This window comes from Manacus vitellinus, unplaced genomic scaffold (assembly GCF_001715985.3).
Source record: "Manacus vitellinus isolate BGI_N305 unplaced genomic scaffold, ASM171598v3 scaffold_28_pilon, whole genome shotgun sequence".
Classification (NCBI taxonomy): Eukaryota; Metazoa; Chordata; class Aves; order Passeriformes; family Pipridae; genus Manacus; species Manacus vitellinus.
The window spans coordinates 5161576-5185359 of NW_021940122.1; the positions used below are offsets into that span (position 1 = coordinate 5161576).

At 42.5% G+C, this 23784-nt stretch overlaps 1 protein-coding gene across 1 annotated transcript in view; it reads left to right on the plus strand.

Moving 5' to 3' along the window:
* The window catches only part of GAP43 (growth associated protein 43), a 58539-nt gene that overhangs the window by 6970 nt on the left and 27785 nt on the right, over positions 1 to 23784 (plus strand). The window contains exon 2 of the mRNA XM_018074739.3: positions 22632 to 23259. Coding sequence (XP_017930228.1) covers positions 22632 to 23259 — 628 coding nt within the window. The remainder of the gene's footprint in view (positions 1 to 22631; positions 23260 to 23784) is intronic.

A 23784-nucleotide genomic window follows, 5' to 3' on the forward strand; every position in this document is an offset into this window, starting at 1 on the left:
CTGCCTTCCTCGCACCAGGATCAGTTGATTTTGATGTCTCAAAAGGGAAGCCAGGATGTACTTATATTGTTTTAAATTATGACCAATAAATGTCAGTCCCGTTCATTACTCATCTTACATCTGAAGTTTCTTGAATTAATTCCAGCCATAATGACAGTATATCTCTATTTATAGAAAGCTGGGACATCTCACAATATTTAAGCACCCTCTCTAGAGGATAAACCTTTCTGTAAGCGATGGTAATTTGTAAGCTAAAAAGCTCCAGAAGAACCACTCACTTGGTTTGAATAACCCTAAAATTTAGGGGTGCAGTGGAGTGTGTTTACATCTGAACCTAGCTCTGAAGCTACTTTTATTCCACTCTTCTCATAATTTCCTAGGAGTGATACTGTGCTCTCAGGAACTTCAGGGGTTTTTTTTATGAATTGGGATGATTTCTAATAATTGGTGATGTCCAGAATAATTTACTGTTTCGATTACTCTTACAATTGTTAGGACTATTATCAATTTTCATGCAGTTCATCAGACTATTGAATGGCGTCTAATCCATTTATTTTATTAATAGCATCCAATGACCTTATAAATCTGCAATGTTAAGTACTCAAGGGTGTGTAGGTTGGGCAGCATGTTACTATGCTTTGCTCTTTTGCACCTGATGCCAGTCATTTATATTAATTCAAATTGAAACTAGCAGGATGTAAACCACGATGATTTTGAATTGACCATTGTTCTTCTTGTATCATTCCATCTTCTGTTTGCCCACAGCTTTAGGAGTAAAGCATTCTGTGGTGGATTTATAAATAATCTAACAAAAAAATCATCTAGGTTTGGAAGGGAAGACATAAAGAAACAAGTGATAGTTGCTGATTTGCTGACAGTAAAATCTTGCAGCCATTTAGTTCCATATAAGAGTGAAATCCACTGCTGGAAATCACCTGCTGAGCAAATGCAGGGAGGGCATCACCTGCTTGGTGTGCCTGAGAAGCATAATGCAGATAGGAGGCAGTACTGGAAAGATGGGGAACTGAGGCAAAGGGGCTTTTAGAAACTGGGCCAAAAGTTTACCCTCAGCAGGGAGACTTCATTGTGTTCCTTAGAATTGGGGGCACCTTTCTAAGGGTCAAGATTTTAATTCTTAGCTTGTTATGTTGGAGTAGTAAGACTGGCAGCTTGCAGCAACCTGGATTGCACAGGCTGAGATGATTCTGTCAGAATGGAGACTTTGCCTGACTAAAGATGAAAAACAGTTGTTTTAACCCTTCCTGCTCTTTGCATTTTCCGTGGAAGACATAGAAGAATTTCAAGCCCTATATAGAGTTTTGAAGACTGACAACCACAACAGAAAATTGATGTCTGTTAAAAGTGCAGTCAAAAGCATGTTATGGATGCAACCAGTCCCACCTAAAGCACAGCACTGGCAAATGCTCTTTCCCTTGTATCCTAAATTCCAGTCAGAATATCAGTTAGAAGAGATTAAATCCTAAGGAAATGACAAATGGACTAAGGAAAAAAATCTCCCCTCAAAATAACTTCAGTTCTTCTTCCATGAAGAACTGAAGCTGATTGAAATCTCCATGAAGCATCAGAAGTTGGATAACTTCCAGAGGATAGTTAGCAAAGTTAATATATGAAACAGTACCTGAAAGCTCCCTCTTATATGGTGAAACTAGATATGCTGCAGCAAAAAGAACCATCCATTAGGATACCAGTGTACAAGACTCTGTAGAACACAAAAGAATTGACAAATTTGTGAAAAATTATCCCTAGTGGCTCATAGGAACTTTTAGTAAATCTTCCTTCCTTATGTACTTTGCTTTTTTCCTTTGAGTGGGATGATTCCACAATTCAGGAAGAGATGCCATAAGATAATGTCTTATCTTATGGAATTTCATTACTTTTTAATCAGTGTGTGGCTGTCAAGAGGAGTCTGAAACATATCACAGTGTTTTACCATTGTTCTGAACTGAGAAATAAGCGATTGTTGTAAGTTGAACTACCTTCTTTTAGAGGTGTCCATCATAAGCTGTAGGACTTTAGAGCTTCCTTCATTTCTGACTGTGGAGGTGCCTAAAGGCCTAAGATAATTACACTTACAACTGTAAAGCCCCCATAACATTAAAAGGCTGCTTACTGGCATGCCTAGATGGTCCTTAATTTTATAAACCATAATCAGCTCAATACACGGACAAATAAAATATTAATTGGCCCAGAGCAAGAGAGTGAAAGAATATCATCCTGACTCTCTACCTTAGTGTTTATGATATTCATGGAGACAAGGGAAGAGCTTTGGTTGAAGCTTAACATCATGCATTGTCAATAAAGCCAAAGACTTTTATGCCCATTTTCCATATCTCCGGTAACATGATCAGCTGCAAGTTGATGGCTATAACAGTTATTGGAGCCACAAAGGAAGAAGATCAGGATCTATGAAAAGGGCACAACAAGTCAGGATGTACTGATGTAAGATGGTTCTTTCAAATCATCCTAGCTTATTTACAAAGCTGATGGAAGCGATCTCTGAACCATGAGCTTTGAGTGCTTTGAAGACACATGAGGGCTGGATGAGGTGTCAGAAGGCTGAAAATGAGCAGAAGATAAGCAATTTGAGTTCATTCCTGGAGAAAAAATGGTGGAAATAATCAAATAAAGGAGATTATTAGAAGCCAGCACAGATCTGTCAAGAATAGATCATGTCAAACTAATTTAGCTTTCTTCTATAACAAGCCTTGTGGATACAGAGGAAGTAGTTGTCATACCTTGTCATTTGTAAGGATTTTGACATTATCTCACAGGCTTTTATCATAAATGAAGCAAAGAAACGTGTTCCAAAGGAAAACATTACAGCAGGGATGCAGAACTGGTGTAGGTAATCCTACTCAACGAGCAGTTCTCACTGATTTCCTGTCGAAACGGAAGACTCTATTGAGCAGGTTGCCACAAGCTTGAGCTGTGGCCTGTTAGTGCTTCACATTTTCATTAAATACATTGTACTTTATATTATAATTTTATTATTGATGACTGTCTAGAGGAAGTGTTTTATAAAATCTGCAGATGGCATAAGCCAGGTATGGGATGGTGGAAATTGCTGTAATTCAAGACAAGCTTGCTAAACCAGAGAGCTGGTTTGAACAGCATCAGAGTGAATGTAAAGTGCTCTCCATGGGAATGATTATTAAATTGCAGCCAGCTGTCTGTGGGATACCACAAGTCAGCTAGGCTGTCCTTCAGGAGGGGAGACAGGGTCTCTAGAGGACCAAAAGTTCAGTGGTAGTCTAGAACAGCATTCTATTGCCAGGAAGGGAAACACCATCTTACCAGGTTGTGCAAATGGGATTACAGACTGTAAGGCACATCTAATAAGCCTTCAGCTTTGATGTGCACATTTAAAACTCAGCTAAAATGTCCTGCCTTAGTCTCTTACTGCACTCTGAGAAAGTGTGTTCCAGTGAGAGAGTGTGCAGACTGGGGTAGTGACAATTGCTTGAGGTCAAGGGAAAGACACTTTGTGAGGAAAGACTGAAATAATTAGGGCTGTTTAACCTGAAGGGAATAAGGCTGAGAGAGGTTCAGATGCTAGTCTGAAGAGTGCAAGAAAATAGGAATAATCTCTTCTTGCTTTTCATGATGCATAAAACCAGGAGTAGTGGTCTTTCATGGTATGTTGGAGTGACTCAGACTAGACTTTAGGATGAATCCAAAAGAACTGTGATGCACTGGAATATATTGAGAAAACTATGGTAGCTCCAATCACTGAAAGGCTGTATGAGGCACCTCTGGACCAGAAGATGGACTAAATGGTCCCTTGTGCTCTTTCAACACTATTTCATTTGATTAGTATCAAATAGTCACTGAAGCAGTAATTGGACCCAACCTGTCTTCTTGCAGAAGAGTGCTTAACCAATAGGCTAAAAGCAATGTTTACTTTTGTGTGCTCCATCTCTGGCCTCATGCTTATTTAATTCTTCCATGGAAAAAACCTAAGAGCTTAAGCAGGAATAGATGGGAGTAGCTTGCTCCAAACAGTCTTTTGTAGAAGGAAGGTAAGACTTGAGATTTTTTCAGGTACAGTAGAGAATTGAATCAACATCTCCTGTAATTTAGGGGAACTAGTCTGTCCACTGAGATACTGAATAAATACCTATCTACTGCATGTTGTCACAGAGGAACTATAGTTGTCCCTTTCAGGGCAGGGATTCAGGACTTGGAATCCAAACTAAAAGATATGCCCCCTATAATTGGAGCAAGATGCCTAAACCCAGACAGTTTAGATGTCAGTCTGTCTTCAGCATTTGTTTTAGGCAGGTTCAAAATGCATTTACTTGGTGTATTATGGTACTGAGTTGCCTAGTTTTACCCATATTTTCTAGTTCAGTCTATGTTTCTTGTTAAGTCTGTGGTTTCTACAAGACATCTCACCTTCTTCCTAGACTTAGCTTTAACGTCCATCTTCTGAACCCAGACATCTGCTGAACTCCATGCTGAGGCTCCCTTTTCATCATCTTCATGAGAGAATTATTACAAGGGATTTATCAGTTGGTGGCTTCTTCTACTTGCCTGACATGAATTGTCTTAAAGCATTTGTGTGGCAGTCACTCAGAAATTCCCAACCGGAGTGCTGTACTCCTACTAGCAGTCACCTTCAGTGCTTAATCCCCTCTGCTGCCATTATGATATGTCCTAGCAGTTGCTGGGAATACAGAATAAAACATACTGAGATATAATATTCACCTTCACTGGATGTATGCCCATGCCACAGAAGAGCTATTGCTGCATGAGAATATAGAAGAACTAAAGCTGATCTGTGGTATCTTCCATTATCACGTGCTGAGCCCACACAACACTCAGGAAGATATCCTTTGGTTATTCCCAAGCCTTTTTGAAACACAAGAGGGGGAACAAGACACCCTGCCTATATTCGGGATTACCCAACTTCTGGGAGATGAGATAAATTGTAGAAGTCAAAGGCAGTCTTTTCAACTACATCAGATTTTGCTGAGCTTTTCCCTGTTTGGACAAGAATTTTCTTAGTAGGGGTCTTCTTCAAATAGACACTGTGGTTTTTTAATTTGTTATTTGTCTGTATCTGTTGAGATTAGAGGAATAAAGCTTTGAAAGCACAAAGGGTTTTGCAACCATTTAGTAGGCAACAGTTGTGCCTTTATAACACAAAAAAGGACAATGTTATAATTTCAAATGATGAAATTTCCTATTTCCTTCCTTTTTAGTTTACATTTTTAAAATAGATTAAACACCTTTGTTAAGCATACATTTAGTTTTCAAAGTCAAACACTTAGAATAGAGAGAATTAATTAAAAGGGTTGCCTGTCCATCTTTAATTTCTCTTCTCTCGTGAATAGACATAAAAATGTGATTCTTAATTATAAGATCAAATACTGTTGGGTTTTTGGTTTTGTTTTTTTTTTTTTTAGTAGGATCCCATTCAGTTCACAGAATGGAATACACTTAGGAACTGAATGAGGTTTTGCCATAAACGAAGCTGTTTTCTATAGGTCTCCTGTTTCATTTACTGCCAGGGTTACCTATTGAATTGGTCAGGGGGCTGTTCAAAAACAGAAGAATGGTCTCATATTTTGGTAATTGAATACTGCCCCGAAGAATTAGGCTTTTTCCTGCCTTTTGTCACAAGTTCCTATGTGATATGAAAAGGCCATATAAATGAGGTTTTCCATGGGTGGCCCCTAATTGGTGTGTTCTCATTTTCTGGGTTCTCAGTTTGAGCCACCTGAGGTTTGACTTGCAGAAGTGCAGAGCCAGTATTGTATGAGGGTCTGCTGTCAGCACGCACAGACCTGGGGAAATACTAACCCAAGGCATCACAAATTAGGGACCCAAAATTAGTGGGTGCTCTGGCCAATTTGACCTTAGCCTCTTTGTGTCTGATTTTAGTGTCTGTAAAATAGAGATAACAACCCCGCCTACCTCCCTGGAAGAACATCCATTAAGGCTTATGAAGCACTGAGATATTATGGCAAAATAGCACCACTGAAAAAGACCATGAGGAAATCAGTATTCTGCATTCAGTGATGGGTTTGAAGGATGTGTGGGAAATAAGGCTCTTGCTATGCTTGAAATTAGGATAACAGGAAAATACTGAATCGTTACCCACTCAGTGAGCTCTGTCTGTCCTTTGTAATAGCTGGGGTGGGGGAGACTTTCAAGAAAAAACAGTTAGGACAAAGACTATTAAAAGGCACGTGCTCGAGGCAGTCAAAGTGATGTTTCAGAGATAGTCTCCATTTTACATTTTCTGCTTTCACCTTTAACATATGTCCAAAAAGATGCTTGTAAGACAGTCTTTTTATGTAATACATGAGTCACACTACTTTTTACTTGTGCCTGTGCATGATGGGTTGCGAAATAATTGGGAAAAAATGGGCCAAATGTGTTATCACTGAAACTAGTACTACACTTTTCACTGATGTAGGAAGATGTCAGCTTGAATCCTTAACAAATCAAGCGTGGAATACTCTTGTTATTACTTCACTTGAATGTGAGGAAACTGAGACACAGAAGAAAGTGGAATAATCTGCTGAAGTCATTCTGCCTGTTTTCTCTATATAAAACCAATCGCTTTTAAACTAGTATTCATATGCCTTGCATGAATTAATCTAGAAATAACATAAAAAGAATGGGTTTGTTCCTCTCTTCTTTCCCTCCCTTCTCCTTACCTGGAAGAAATAGTTTGAAAAACTTGATAGTTTGAAAGCATTTGTTTGCTTTATTTGCCAGTTGTTTTATATTTGTGTCTGTGGGGTGGGACATGTATCTGCCTAAAGGACTCCATGGGAGGATCTCCTAAGGAAGGGCTGACATGGAAATTTGAGAAAGCAGGTGGGTCTGTGGTGTCACAGGTGCTGTATCCTGAGCTTGTGCTGTTCTCGTGAAGTTCAGATTCTTGGTTGCTGCCCTGGAGAATCTTCTGGTGGGGAGGTTGTGCTCGCAACAGATCTGTCTGGGTCATAAGCTCCACACCAGGATGGGCTTAAAAAATAGATCAGGGCCTTCAAACCCGGCTTAACAGGGAGCCTGAGGGGAGGCAAAAACCTCGGTGGTACAGTGTCATACACTTTTATTGATGAAAGCCTGCCTGGGGTTTCTCCATAGTCTGAATATGCTGTTGCTTTTGTGGAGGCCGTGAATATCCATATTTCCTCTCTTAGATCTCTGATGTGTAAGATGGGACACAATTTTCTGGCCCGGCACAGATCAGGAATTTTTCCCGCTGTGGCTACATATGCTGGCTGATGATGAAATGATATGTTGCCTCTTAAGCCTGTGTGTCCATGAATTATCTCCAGAAGGAAGTTTACCTCTCCCAAGGGTGCACAAAACAGCCTGACTTGCTGAAGGGAGGGTTTTTCTTAGCAGAGATTAAAATGGAAGTACAAAAATCCCAGTACAGAAATTCATATGTCTTGGGGAAAAAATAATAAGCAATTCTCTGGCCCTCTGTAAGCATGGAAGAAGAGTTGTGCCTGTGTCTGTTGTCCTGAGATGTGCCAGGATGGCATGACCATGACACTGTAAACACATCAAATTTAGCTACTAGTTATGGTTTGAAGCCTATGCCCCATAAGCATAATCTGTCTCCTATTTTGAGGACCTTCTGCTGAGATTGCCCTCTGTGGCAGCTTAAGAGACCTTATTCTTGCTCCTCTGGAGTTAAACCTCTGGCTGACTGGACTGAATCAGAATTGATAGTCAAGGCAGAGTGAGCTGAAGATATATATCATGGAGGTGGTATAGGTGGCCAAAAGAGAAGGTCCTATTGGCAGGTGTGGAGGAAGGACACTATCCCTCTGCCAGTTAAGAATGGAAGTGGAGAGGCTGTCAGTGTAGGCAAGAAAGAGACCTTGTTGCCAAGTGAATGTGTGGTTGTCTCTGTGGGCCAAACCTGATGCATGTTTGCCAAGAAGCAGTGGAAATGTAGGTCTTGCGTTAGCATTTGTGAGATGGTGGAGGTTTCATAGTCCCTACTACTGAGAAATCAGATGGGGTTTCAGCATAACCCTGCGGCCATCCTTGCTTCTGGCTTGGCCACAGAAGAAGTGAGCAGGGAGGCAGAAAAGGTACTGGACTAGGTCAGGAGATAGTTTTGTTGGAAGTGTCTGTGATCATGTGGCTTCACTGGCTTCTTCTCCCTATAAGAAGAAGAAGCACTGACCACAGCAGATAATGCTGCAACTTGTAAGCATCCACTCCAGAACTGAAGGGGCCTTCCCAGGCTAAGGTCAGCCTTCCCATCTCACAAAGGGCAGTGAGGGGGCACACTGGCAGGGCTTGCTTACTTCTTTCTCTTCTGTGGTTCTGACCTATCCCTGAAGAGGGGAAAATGTGTTCCTTGTTGAGCTGTCTCCTTATATCCATTCAGTTCCATCTTTCACATATGATTCATGCCTCTCAGCTTCACACAGTACGGTACGATTGGTGCTGATATCCCCAACCTGTAATTTTTCAACTTCTCTCTTGGTTACTTGCCTCTAAGCTCTTCTGCTGTCTGGTGCAGCAGACAACAGAGTATGCTGAGTACCTCTGAGAAGTACCATACAGGGCGATTCTGCTGTTTGGAAATCCATTTCCAAAAACTGAGCAGCACAGAAATGCCTGGAGAAGCTAATCGGAATTGGAGATAGACATACTTTTTAAAAAACACAAGTTTCAAGTACTTTGGTGTAAACAGGAGGTCAGTTTGCTGCCAGTGGCAGTGAAATAGTGCTCAGTTACACAGAGCACAGGAAAGAGCTGAACAGGATTTCTGCCATTACTTTGCTCCACTTTTATCAACACCCTGTGCCTCTACCCTGCAGCACCCCTGCTATTCCAGCTCTGATGTTCCCGGGTAGCCATGGAGTTGCTGAAAACTAGGCAAGGGTATAACTGATCTTTTGAGCAAAGTAATTCTCTGTTCAGGAGCTTTTTTGTACATATTAAATGATTAAATCTTTAGGGGCCTATTCCCTGATGCAGCAGTTGTGCACTCATTAAATTGCCAGATAAGACGTATTTTCTATTAATTTTTTTTTTTTGCTAAGAAAAAAGTTTCATCTTCTACTGATAATCCTGCCTCACCTAAATCAAGGATGGCCAACTTGGGGCTTTTAAGCCAGAGGCAGATAGATACTCAGTGACTGAAATATGGCTCCCACAATGGTATCACAGAATCACAGAATCATTTACACTGCAAAAGACCACCAAGATCATCAAGACCAACCTTTGACCAACCACCACCTTGTCAACTAAACCACAGCACTAAGTGCCATGTCCAGTCATTTCTTGAACACCTCCATGGATGGTGACTCCACCACCTCTCTGGATAGCCTGTTCCCATGCATGACAACCCCTTCTGTGAAGAAATTCCTCCCCATCTCAAACCTGAACCTTCCCTGGTGCAGCTTGAGGCTATGGAGATACATTGTATTGCTTCCAGCACACTGCTGATGTTAGGACTGCTTTTTTATCAGTATCTCCATGTGGGAAGAAACTCTCAGGGGCTTCTGAGGCCAACAGCTTCCTCCAAGCTCTGAGACTCAGCTGGACACCTGGTCTCACCCCACCCCACACTGGATGGGCACCCCGGGTTTGCTGTTTTCTGCCTGGGAGTTGTTTGTTGAAAAATCCCTCATCTCACCTGAGGTACTAAGTAGGGATTTGACATCTCCCGGACATTGGAAGTTGTTTTATTTGTTTTCTTTTTTCTTTTTTTTTTTTTCTTTTGTAAGATGCATATGAAGCCAAGAGGTTTGAGCTCCTGTGATTTAGTTAATTACATTTTAGAAAGTGAAATCTGGTAAAAGTTGAATTATCCCACATTACTAAGAGTGAAAATAGATTTAGGCCTCAGCTGCAACATGAGCTTATATATGTGTGATAAAGACTATGGAGAAACTCTGTTAGAAGAAAGTTATTAAGAATGCTAAATCAAGTATAAAGAGAATTATCCAACACTGGGAATGTAGTTGCCCATGCAACTTCAGTTTTGTCTCCTCCTGTGAATGCATTTCAGTACACTTCTAATAACAGTAATACATCTTATTTTTCTTTTCAGGGATTCCTACTCACATTCAGGTCACAGAATACACAGTGCTCACTTAATGAGCAGTTATTCAATATTTTGTTTTCTCATAATAAGTCAGCGTGTGACCCCACAACTCTACTTAATAGTATTGAAACTCTGCTCTGGAATCAGAAATACTAATTTTCTCTTGGGCTGTCTTGTGATTCTGAGCACATCCCTAATATTACTTAATAAATCTTTGCAACACCCATATGAGACAACTGAGTATTTTCACTCTGTTTTTGCAGATGGACAACTGAGGCACAAAGAGTTTGGTCAGCAGGGATCCCTAGCTTTATGTCCTGAATTTCAGAAACAGAGGACCTGACTTTTATAAGTGGGTTGTTGTTCTTTTTCAATTGCACATATCTGAAGACATCTCCCATTGCTGTCAGCTGCAGCTCTGAGTGCTCAGCACTGCTCCAAATCAGATTCAAGGTGTCTGAAGTCAGATACTCAGAGATGCAGAACTTGTCACTAGGAATCAACCCACCAAAAGTACGGGCAGAATAACAGAGGAATTCAGCAGCAAAGGTGGGGCAGTGCTGTAGGGCAACCAACAGATGGCTAACCCTGAGGTCCTCTGTTCTCTTTTGCCAAGTCTCTGCCTCCTGCATTTTAACTTTCCAACTTCCAACTGCAAAAACTAGGACCAAGATTTTAGTGTAATCTCTTTATACCCCTGAGTTTCCTAAGCTTCAAATATCCAGATTTCCTACTAATGCTTTAAGTCTTCTGTAAGCTACTTTGTTTTACTTTGCAATCTTGCAACAGATATTTACGAGCCTTGTTCCAAACAGTGGCAGGGTGGTATTAGGAAATTTACAGAACTGTCCTAAGAAGTAAGATTTATATAGGCAGTAGCCTAGCAGGATTTTCAGAGAGCCTTGGTGCCTAATTCGCACTGGTTTCAACAGGATTAAGGCAAGTAGGCATTTGTCAAGATCCCACCATTCATTCCTTAAAACCTAGCCCTTCAATTCTTCTTTCAATCAACTTTATATAGAACCACTAGAGCTAAAGCATAGGAATGTACACTAAAATGTTAATAATTCATAGTAAAGTTCTGTGAGAGTACAATCTGTAAAGCAGGCATCTTGGGGGAATGTGTTATATTTTCTTCAGGCTTCAAAATAATTGCTTCTGCAACCAAAACAATATACATGTGGAAACTTTTTTCTCTGCTTTGCACTGGGATCAAAATTTTAGTTACCTGAAAGCCTCAATAGGTGCAATTCTACATGGGTATTCCCAGATAATACTATGGATCATGCAGATGTCAAAACCTTAGTGTCCTCTTTGAGGGAGTACAGAAAGTGTTTGTACATTCGTAACTCAGTCTTCCTGGAAGGGATAAAATGACTCTTGTTGAATTTAATCTGTTTGAAAATATTCTCTATCTAGGGTTCATTTCTGATTTAATTTCGGTAGGGTTTAGTGAATTCATTATGCAAACTCACTTCAGGCAGTGAATTTCTCGCAAATTACTCACTTACTCCACTATGTTTATAAATATATGTGTGTGTGAATGTTTGTGACATGCAGTTTGTGACAGTTGTACAATATGATTTCCTCTCTCTGACTGAGAAGGAAGCAAAAGAAAGAATTAGTAAAAAAATAAAAAGAAATAAACCATCACACTCCTGGGAAAATTTCAAATAGATAATCATTCACTATGATGGAATTTGCATGATTTGTGTCTATTTTCATGACTGAGGAACCAGTTCATCTGAGAAGTAGAGTGTAATTAATTACATAATGTGGCCACATAAGGTAGACATTTTGCACACCATAATCTTTGTGTCGTTTGGGCAAACCTACGATTTACTTGACTCCAATGATGTGTCTTATGAAGGACTTAGTATTTTTAATGTTACTGGCTTAATAAATTGGACTGGCAAGAGCCAGCCTTGTCCTGACGCTTCCTGAAGAAGCAGGAATTATGTCTTCTTACCAAGAAATGGCGCTATATTTTTTGTGGTGCTAGAAGAAAGCAAGCTGGCTCCTGTAGTATCTGAATTGTTTTTCCTCCATAAACCTGTGTGCTCCCTGTGCCCTTTCTTATGTTCAGCACACTCCTGTTGTCTTGTCTCCCGTTGCTTGTTCTGTCGCTTTCTCTCCCGCACCACAAGGGAGATCTCTCCCAAAGATGGAGAAATAGTAATGGTTGTCAACATTATAAATCCTTATGCATTTGGTTCTTCTTACATCAGGCACCTCTTCCTTCATCCTGAAGCTCACCATTAGGACAATGGAAACTCTTGGAGAACCTCTGGAGAGTGTTTGACATTCTTCCACTTCATCTTACCTGTCCTAGCTGCTCCAACTTCTTGACATCCTCAGAAAACTCCTAAATATGCTGAATAGCATTTGGAGGACGCTGCGGGAAATGGAGCAATCAGACTCAGGGCAGTGTTTAAAAATCTGTGTGGATTGCTAACTATCTATAGGACACTTGGCCATTCATAAGTTTCTCTAAGCTTTTTTTTTTTCCTTTTCTTTTTTTTTTTTTTCCTCCCCTGAGCACTTAGCTATTTGCAGCTCCACCTATTTTCATGGCTGCAGCTTTTCCTACTGCCTTTGGGAGTCTGATCCACACATTGATTTATTTTTAGCTGTATTGCTAATTACTATTTTAGTAAGTACAGTGTTTCATTACATTATTCATTAAAGCTGGAGAGACATTTTAGTAATTTCTCAGTAGAACAAATGTAAATTCAGTAACCAAAGTAAGATCTCTGAGTAGGGCTTAAGAGGACTAGGAAGAGTGATCTGACAAAGAGGGATGGTATGACAGGTGAGAGCTATTGATATATGAAGGAGTGTTACTAAAAAAGCAGAAACAAGCTGATCTTGGCACAGATAAGATGCAGGGGGCTGGCCAAAACTCTAGGAGGAATTCTTTGGTTTATCAAAGGAATAAACTGCCAGAGAAACCCAGAGAATCATCTTTGGGGGAAATGTCCAAAGACTGGTAAAAAACACTCTTGCACTGTGGGTTAAAGACGAACAAAAGCAGCCCTGCTGCACTGTACAGGGTGGGCCTAGAGGACCCTGGAGATTTCCAGTTATTCCTCTTCAGTGTGTGACAAAGCTGCACAATGTGAATTCCTCTTACTAACAGAAGAGAAAACACTGCCCATTTTCTGGTGTTAGATAATCTGTGAAAACTTCCCAGTACTTTCTGTCTGGCTTTGCATAGGATCCTGAGGGAAGAAGATTCCTCTTCCAGAAACTCATAAGTCCTTCTCAAGATGAAAACTCTATTTTCGTATCACACCTGCAGCAAATCAGAAAAAAAAGTGGAGGGAGCTCTGCACACCTTGCCTGCCCAGCCTTGTCCTTATCAGGGGATCCTTTTTCCCTTGACTTCTCTGCCAGGGGGCTGCTGAGTAAATCCCCCACAGGTAGGTCTCCAGGGGTGCCTGGATGTACAGTACAGTCCTGCTACAGATGCACAAGACACAGAGTCATCTAAACTGTGTGCCTGGGGAAAACACATCACAATGTGCAGTGCTTTGAGGATAATGACATGCTTCCTGATTGAGGAATGGAAAAAAGACAGAAAACTTTAGGACCAAGATGTTTAAAGCTTATTGAAACCTTTTTTTAATAACAACTTTAAGATGGAAATCCCAAGGAGTGAAAAAATTGAAAGAAAAAACCAGCTGTCCTGCAGCAGGAAGATTAGGAGAAGATCCGGGTGACTATTTAAATGTGGCTGTGATATACTAGCCCTTTTAAGTGGCGGATCCAAACACTTGTGGCAGTTTTTCCCTAACACAGCTATTCAACATGTTCCCTTTGGCTGGGGGTCTTTATAGAACTAACTTAACAGGGTCCACAAAGAGCCTTTTGCAGCATGCACTGCAGTCTTGCCTCTCCCCTCTCTCTCTTTTTCTGTAGGGTTGAATACAGTAAAGGAGCAAAGTAGGAAACAAAATGGCTCAAAGCCACATGTGCATTTCCCATAGCTCAGTGCCAGTCTCTAGAATAAGTGATTAAGCCCTGGGGCTACTGGGTCTGTGTCCAGCTGCCTGTGGCCCCAAAGGATCTTTCCAATCAAAACCATGCCTGTATTCTGGTGACAACACTACCTGAAAGATGGGAGAGGGGTATGGCACAACATCATGTCTTTGACACTGCCACTCAGGAGTTACAGCTGCAATCACAGGCCTGATTCATCAGTTTTACAGACTGTGGAAAGCACTGAGGTTACAGAAACTGGGCACGTTCTCAGGCACTCAAGCCCAGGTTCTTGGGTAAAAGAAACTGTCATACAGGTCCCCTCTGGAGACCTTTCAGGTTCCAGCAGACATATAGCCTGTCTTTGAGGATGTTCTCATACTGCACTGACAGGAGGAAATAGATAAGAATACAGCTTAAGTATTGCACAATGCTTTAGTTAGCTACACAGCATGCATTTGAGGCTCTTTCAATGCTATAAATACAAATTCAATTAGGTTCATAGTCCTTCTGGAACTTAACAATGTATCCTCTTGCAAGTCGTGTGGAGCATCAGACCATAGAGGTTTTGTAAAATACATCTCTAGTAAAATGTCATTGAAATCAATGAAATTATGCTCCATTTTCATTATCTGACATTGCATTTGGCATTGGACTTCCAATAAGATCTAAGTACAACTGTTTGTTGACATCCATATCTTACCCACTGCTTGTGAGGAATTCATGACGTGCTGTCATTAGTCTATCAGCCACCTTGTAGAAGGTCTGTGGAGCAAACATCAGCACCGATGGTACCACTGAAGTAAAGGTGGGTGGAGAGAATATCCAGGACAAGACAGAGGAAAAAGTACATTTGGATGCATGAGGGCAGTCTCTGGGTCAGCTAAGCCCAGATGGGCATGAAGATCTGCAACACAAATCAATAAACTGAGTTTCTATGAAGATCAGAACCAGCACTCAACACCCTAATTCTCTGCCTCCAGCAGCAAGGCTGACTCCCTGTCCTAGTGAAACTGGGCCTGATGGTAGCAGGGTCAGGAAATCCCATGGAGCAATAAGCAGAGCCAGTAGAGCCAATCCTGGCTGGTAAGGAGAGGCCATACATACCACTGAGACCTGTTGAATCCATCAGAACCAGAAGCTGAGAAGAAGCCAGCTGTCCCAGTGAGGAGATAAGAGTCTATACCAATAGGTAGAAGCCTGTGCTATGGATTCCTGCTCTTTGCAGAAACAAGATCCTGGTACACACAGAGTTCAGCTGCAGTGGGGATGTGGGATTGGTCTATCTGGAACAAAAGCTGAACAGGTTATGAGAGAGGATATCTTAGGTGGAGCTGTTTTAGAGCCAGTTTATCAAATTCCATAAACCTGCAATATTGTTTACCTGGGTTTTGCTGGGGGCAGCTCTGATAATTTGAAAGATTGTGTGGTGCTACTTGGGGAATGGGGGAGCTGTTGGCTAAAGGTGGTTGTATGGGTTTAGGCTCTCTTTCAGGAGATTAGAAAAACAAAAGACAAAGTTCTTACCAGGAGGTTAACAGAACAGTAAGAAAGGCAGTACTTACTTTACTGGCCTTGCCAGATCCCAGTCAAGAATCCTGGTTGATACCTTCTTCAGTTCACCTTGTAATTTCAGGTGGGATATACACCCCAGTCCCTCCTCAAGTTTAACTGCTATATGTCACAGAGGGCATGCCCTGTGTTCCCATGGAGGGAATGGGGTTGGAGCAGGATGCAAGCTGCTGCTTCTTGTGCAAGTGATTCTGGAGACCCTGCATAAGCCTGGACTCTGGGGAGTCTCAGCAGCTGTCTGGCCTAGATCTCAGGGAAGAAAGTCAGCAGTAAATTAGCCTCTGTCCCTTGCCTGCAGATAGATCAAAAGCAAATGTGTCCAGCTCTCATGAGAGCAAACACTCTGAGCCACCAGACGTTAATACCAATTCCCTGAAAATTTTTGTGGAGTCCAAAACTAAGCAAGCAAGGCAAAAAAAAAAAAAAAAAAAAAAAGAGAGTGAGAGAGAAAAGGTGGGGAGGGAGAAAGATTGATAATTCTGGGTTTAATTACCTGCTCATGGTCAGCAGACTATGAGATTCAGAGTCTGAATGTACTACTTCAATATAATCCACATAGCAGCAACCTTCCTTTTCCAAACTGACCCAGACCAACCACATAGTTCGAGCTTAAATAAAATTTCTCTTCAGTCCAGTGACATCCAAGGTTGCATTTCTGTCTAAGCATATCTGCATCAGAAATCACATATTTGAATAGAGTCTTCTAATCAAAGCATAGTTCAAAGGAAATTTTTCACCTGTTCCTTTTGCTTAATTCCTTCAATGCAAGCTATATTGGGAGTAGATTTATGCTGTTAGCTTGGATACCTTCCTGCTTCCTTTCTAGGCTTTGATCCCTTTATCTGAATGCCTGCTGTCTGGCTCCTTCTGGAGTGACACACGTATTTCCCTCCAAAATGGAGACTGGCACAACTGACAGTACAGTTTGCACCAGGATCCAAGCTCAAGTAAGAGCACAGATGTTGATTGTGCCAAACACCCAAGATCTTCAACACAGTCCACAAAGACCTTGTGCTCTCAGTGCCCTCATACCCCAGAATATGCACACACCCTGTAGCAGCGTCAAGGTAGTAGATGACACCACGGTGAACCACCAGCTTGACAGAAACAGAGTGACAAACAGAATGGAGAGTTGCAAAGTGGGTGAGGGGAGTATAATGAATTTATTGAGAAAGCACACTGGAAATATCTAAATAGGTGTAGCTTAGATTATGTTCTCTTCTCAAGTCTCTGTACATGAGCGAATAACATCCATCCATCCATCTGCCTGACCATCATTATCTTATCCCATAAAATATAGGGGAAATTTCCAATACGTGAGAGGATCATGCAGAGAAAAGGGTGGAAACTCCACTGTTGGAGGATTTGAAACTGGAGAGCTGAAATCCTGCTAGTTATACCCTGGGGAACAATCCTGCATAGGACTTCAGAGGGATGAATTAACCTTTTCTTTCTCAAGGGTGTTTTAACCACCATCACTATAGTCATCCTGGGAAAAAAAGGAACTCTGTTTGTTTCCTCACCTTGCAGACAGGTTGTGCTGACAGGTGCCATCCTCTAGCCAGGTGTCTTCACACCATTTAACTGGGTTAAAAAAAGCTGTTCTGTGTGTTAAATTGCTTCCTCACTTCACAAGGCGTGAAAACCTTTTCTCTCTCTCACGTGTCCATGCTTCACTCCTTCTGGGGAGACAGCTGGTCTTTTTTATGCTCCTTAAATGCTGTCTCTGAGACAAATCAGGTCATGTAGAGCCAGGCCCACAAAAGACACTGAGGTGACTCAATCCTGTCAAATCAATGGGAGTCAGGCGCCTAAACTTCTTTGTAAGTCTGGGCCCAAGTGACTTTGAATAACATCAGTATGAACATACATTGTGCTCTAGTCAGGAATAGAGCGTGGGCTGAGATGCACCTTAACCCCACAAATAGCACAGGTGATTAGTCGATTCAATGCTAGTTCACCTAAGTAACTGAAGGAAAGATTTCCACACGTACCTTAGCGTAGGTGTTGTGAGAAAGGAATGACTTTGGGCCCCTATATCTTTGCATATGGAGAACACAGCTTGTTTGTTTGTTTGTTTTCTTAATAGTTGGATATCATATTTCCCTTGGGTTGTGAAGCGAATTACTGATAACTGTCAGTGGTCCAATGGATGTCCAACCTCTGGCCAGTATTGATGCTTTCTCTGGTAAAAGATATGTAAGTCCTACATCTGGACTTGTAGCACACAGGTTTCAGAATACTGGGAGATAGCAATGTGTATCGAAGGGCTCTGGGATTCAGTGTCACGTTCAAGAGGAGTTCCTAACTAATGACAGAAAAGAGCAGGATACCAGGGTGCTGGCTGATGGTATAGCAGCCTGATCCTAGGATGAACATTAAGGAAGTTGATACATGCTGTGCATTGGAGGGCAGAGAAACACCAGGTAAAGGAGAGCTATAGAGAGGGGCAGAGGAGGCCATATAATATTCAAGGACCTTTTAATGGAACAGCAAATTCTTTTTTGGTCTCTCCCTCCCAGCATTCAAAATATAAAACTATATGTTCATTTTTCCAAGGCCAGGCAATGAGGTACACCATGAGAGACAAGTGGAAAAATGTCAATCAAGGACCAAAGCACTCAGTCCCCTCCTTTCTTTGCCTATATGTGGCTGCAAACCACATGGAACATCTGGAAAACACCTAGTTTCTCCATTTCTCCTTTCCTGAAATACCAGCATGTGAGACATTTAAAAGGATCTGGACATTATAGTAACACTTTCTTAATTGTTTGCCATAATCTGACCCCCCTGTAAGCTGTGAGTTTGGAGACAAAAGGTGAAAAGGTGGCCAGAGATTACAAATCTTCTTGTGGTCATGGCTCCAGGAAATTTCTACATTTCTGGTACCTAAAAACTAACCTCTGCCCTACCTGTGTCTTAAACATTAATTTCTTATCTCCCACTCTCTCAGCTATGTGATAGCAAGGAAAATCTCACTTACAGGAACAGTCTGCCTGGGAAGGGATGTCCTAGAAACCTGGAGGTGTGGCAGACAAGCAGATGGAGATGGTGAGAGGATCATCCCTCTAGGACTAGAAAAATGCTGTGGGCTGTGTAGATTGAGACATAAAAGCCTAACAGTGTGTTTCATAAAAGCAAAGCTTTGCACAGTGTCTTCAGTGGGTATGTGAAGATGGTCCAAATAAAAAAATGGACATTTGACCATGTGTGTCTTTTTATATATCCATTTAGCTCTGTATCCACTAACCTCAGTGATTTCCAGTCCTTCTGCCATTATAGGATCTATGATTTATTTCACATTAAGTGAAACAGAGGACATTTGTTTTGTGTAAAATGGTAGTACATTGCATGTACTCTTACAATATCATGAATATGTCAATATTAAGTATTAGTATGAGTTTACTTTACATATAAGTGTGTAAATGAAGGGGGGATGTGATGGAATACTAATATGTGAAACCTATCCTTGCCAGACCTGGTTCCTATCTGGGAACTCTAGATTCCATACAAACACTAGTAATAATAGTCACTTTATTCTAGCCCCAATTCTACAACCGAGATGTCATATACACATGGATGATAGATAAGACAGACAGATACCTTATTTTCCACTGACATGCTTTTGAATTCATCCTTGCAGGGCTGACTCACCCTTTTAGCCTTCCAAGGAAGACAAATTGCTTTCCAGGAGCTTCGCTGTATACAGGTTATTTTTGAGCGCTTCCTTAATTAAGGTTTATCTGCTGTGCACGTAATCCACAGATAAAAAGCCCTTGGTTTTTCTTTTGTGTGAGCAGAAGTTTTCCCCCGAACGACCTGTTTCTCACCCAACCCATTGTTATACAACATGACACACATACTGTATGGATACCCTGTCCTACCCCAGAAGTAGCTGCAGGCCAGTAGCCTGAAAAAAAGTCATTTTTCATGACTGGGATGCTTTCCTGTGGAAGGACTGAATAGAAATGGGATTCCTGAGGACCCAGTTGGCACAAATGATTAGCACATTTCTTTCATCCGTGATCTTGAACTCCACCTCTGCCCTAGTCTCATGTTTCTTATTTTTGTGTCTGAAATTATGCCGAAAGCACCCTGTTGGAAATACATTTTGCAGTTGCAAAACTTGGGATCTGGCAAGGACTCAAACAGATGTAATCTGAACTGGAATAAGAGGACAATGATGTAATTGGAATAGCAGAGGAGCCTTTTAACTCTGTTGTGCTTTAGGTGCAGGTGAGAAGTTTTAGTCTGACCTCTCTTGGTAGAAGTGCTCCCCCTTTGCCTGCCAGGTCAAGGGCTGGCTGGCAGGTCACAGCTCTCTTGTAAGCGCTGCTCCCTTGCTGCCCCCATGGCCTCCTGCTAGCAGTGGGAAGGAGATAAGCCTTCACAGGGCTACATAGCCCAGGTCACAGGATAACTCTTCTGAAGTCATAGACATGCAGCAGACCAGAATTCCCAATAGCTGTCCTTGGTTGGTGCAAGAGGTATGTGGGACCTTAAAGCAACAAGGCCAGTGGCAAGAGAGATCTCCCTTCAAGTGGTGAGAGACATCTCCCTTCAGTCAATGGTTTTCATCTTTGTCTAGGGATTAACAATTTTGTCATATTCTCTCATGGTTTTGCAGGAATTAGGCATGGAGACTGGAACTTCAGGGTCTTGTAGTTATATCTAAATTGTCTTTCCAGCCTCCCAATATTGCGTGCTGCTTGAGACTAGCCACAGTCCTTAGGGAGAGACAGTCAAAGCTAGCACATCTAAGTGTTATACAGTGCTATAAAGGAGTACCTACTCTATCTTCACGTTGCTGTGGCTACGGTGTAGTGCCAGGATACTCAAGATCTCCTTAAACTAGCTAGTTCAGGTATTAGGTTAGGTTGCCACAGCAACACAGGACTTACTGCAATCTGCAAACTTGTCTAAGGAACAAGATGGATGAGCCTTTGTGAGCTCTGCAGTTGGATAGTTTAAAGGTACTTCCAATTTGTTTCCAACTCCCTTGTGCTGAAGTAGTCCGAAAAGTTTACCCCATATGCTAAATAACACAGTGTCAAGTTAGCTATGCAAGAAAAAATATGAATACATGAATGGTTACAGCATGCTAGGGTCTGCATTGTCTTTGCACATAACCTTCACCTGCTTTCTGACAAGCTGAGACAAACATGAAAGATGACTTTCCATACAGTGTCACTGAATGCACTTTGGGAAGGGTAGACATAATGCTCAGATGGGCCCCTGTGGTTGGTGCAACAACCATTTTGCCCCTGGGCATGGTCAGGAGCACGAGAACTCCTTGTGCAGAATGCGGCATATTGATCTGTTACCTATTCATTCACAGGCTTACACCCACTGCAGAAGCACCTGGTCTCACTCTCAGACTTCCTGCTGTGTACAGACCCTCTGCATCTGTGGGGCAGCTCTTTTCCTTGATGATTTGAGACTGCTCACTCCCTGGCCACCCTACCCACTCCAGGAATGATGGGCACCAGTGGGGTGGGGGATCCTGTGCTCACTGGGGACCCAGGGGAGGTAGTGAGTACCACGTCTGGCATGCCAGTGGACAGCTGTTTGGTTCACTGGCACAGCTTTGCTCACAGGTGTGTGCCTGACCCTACCTTGTGCTGTGGAAATGACCTTTTCCATTCTGTTTCCCAGGGGTTGTTGCCAGTGTGGCCAGTCCTCTCCCCCGCTCTCCACAGATATGAGGTTTGCAGTGGTGTATGTGAATGTTGCAGTGGCTTCTTCTCCCTTCTTCCTGCCTCACATTTATTTAATGTACTTATAGGCCGTCCTCTCTCTCTGCTCTTCTGCTCCGGAGCCTTTCCCCAGATGGCACATCTTAGTTGCAGTGGCCAAGGCAGTGGTTCCCTCTTCCCATCCAGAGTAAACCTTCTATCTTTCTCAGCCAGCTTGTTTTCTTTGTTTTCTTACTTGAACCAGTGTTGGAAAACAGGTGCAGACAGCAAACAGGCCAGTGGCTCTGCTTCCAAGTAGGTCTTTTGAATGCTTCCCAATGGGAATATTAATAGAACAGTGTCCTTTTATCAATATGCAGCTGAGATGTTACTTGCCCAAGGGCTGCTAAATTATTGGGGTGAAGAATGGTATGTCCTGTAGATTCAGTGGAGGTTTATAAGCTGAGCATTATCTCTCTGCAGCAGACCAGCATAAGGCATAGGCTCTGTTTTGGTCCCATTTAAAACTCTAATGCATGAATTAAGTCTAAAAAACATGGGGGATGCCTGTTCTTTGTTACAAGGCTGAATTTCACCCAATAGTCATAGAAATAATAATAGTCTGCTGAAATTGGAAAGACTGATATTAATCTGCCTATTAATCCTTCAGTGAAACCATGAGCGGAGAGCAAAGGCAAAGTGCTTGGAGTGCTTGCAGGCAGGGTGTTTATGAGGAGTATATCCTGTGAATATCTGTGTGTGTCTGACAGCACATAACTGCAGTGGGGAGGGCAGCAATACTGTTCTCTGTTGGCAATCCTGAGCCAAAAAGCTATAAAAGACAAAGCACTTGGTGTCATTAGAGTCACACACCTGTGAAACAAGGTGTCATTAAAAAGAAACACAGAAGGCAAAGGTGGATTTGAAAGGACTGTGAAAATCCCCCTTGGGAGAGTGTTCTGAAAATGATTAGGGGAAGAAATTGGTGTATTTCAAAATGGATGGGAAAACAAATCATGGGAATAGAGACAACCCATCTGGTGCAAGCATTGCCACACAACCAAGATGCTCTCAGCATTGCTGACGGAGATGATGAGGTGCTTTAAATTCCTTTTACAAACCTCTGGCTGGAGGTTTGGCTGGAGACCTAAGTCTGTCCAGCCTTAGCATGAAATCAGAGCCACCTGGCTCCAAACCCATACTAAATGGAAAGGCTCCTTTGAAACTTGTCACAGGTTAGCAGGAGGGGAAGGTGGGACATTCCCAATAAAATCAGTGATACATCTGGAGAAATCTTATCTCCCTTTTTCTCCTCTGCCCTCCTCCCTTGTTCTTCTTCAAAGGTTGAAAAAAATGAGGACGGAGACCAAAAGATCGAGCAAGATGGCATCAAACCAGAAGATAAAGCTCATAAGGCAGCCACCAAAATCCAGGCCAGCTTCCGCGGACACATAACAAGGAAAAAGCTCAAGGGGGAGAAGAAGGGAGATGCCCCAGCATCTGAGACTGATGCTGCTGACAAGAAGGAGGAAGGCCCTGCTGGTGGAGCAGCTGAGAACAAAGAAAGCGAGGCTCCCACTGCCACAGAAGCAGCCGCCGCTGACAGTGCCCAGCTGGAGGAGGGCAGCAAAGACAGCAGCGCGCCAGCAGAGGAGAAAAAAGGGGATGGAGCCGCTGACACGGCCTCAGAGCAGCCAGCCCCACAGGCTGCCACTCCTGCTGCATCCTCAGAGGAAAAGCCCACTGCTGCCACTGCCCCTGAAAGGGAAAGTGCCACTAAAGCTTCCACTGATAACTCGCCGTCCTTGAAGGCTGACGAAGCCCAAGACAAAGAGGAGCCTAAACAAGCCGACGTGCCTGCTGCTGACACCACTGCCACCACCACCCCTGCTGCAGAGGATGCTACTGCCAAGGCAACAGCGCAACCCCAAATGGAGACAGTGGAGAGCAGCCAAACCGAAGAGAAGACAGGTGAGTGAATGCCTCGTTGGGGAATGGGCCTCTTCAGAAATGGATACCTCCCTTGGTCTACTGGGGATGCAAAGTTGGCCAGCAAGAGCTGGTGCAGGGATTAGGCTGAGAGTTAACAAGGGAATTCCCTTGCTGGGTTTTAGGGGTGGTGGGAGATTAATTTTCTTGCTTAACACCCTCTTCCTTGCTTCCTGTCAGCTTTTAGAAATATTGCACCGCCTGTCAAAGTTCCTGTTCCTTTAGATAGAGGTGCCATCCAGGCCTTTTTTTCATGGTGGCAGGAGAGTGTCAGCCAGCTGGGAGACTTGGAGGAACTGGAGAGAGCTCCCCAAGCTCTGCATATGCTAAAAATAGTGATGAGCTCAGATGGCTCCAGTGGGGCAGCAAAACAACCCGAGCTGATACCAGCTCACTGGAGGCTTCTAACTTGAGCTGAAAATCTCACAAGACCACATCTCTCTCATACTGCAGGAGGCCATTTAGCCTTGCTGGTGGAATGGTCAAGAAGGAGTCAAAAGAGTCTTT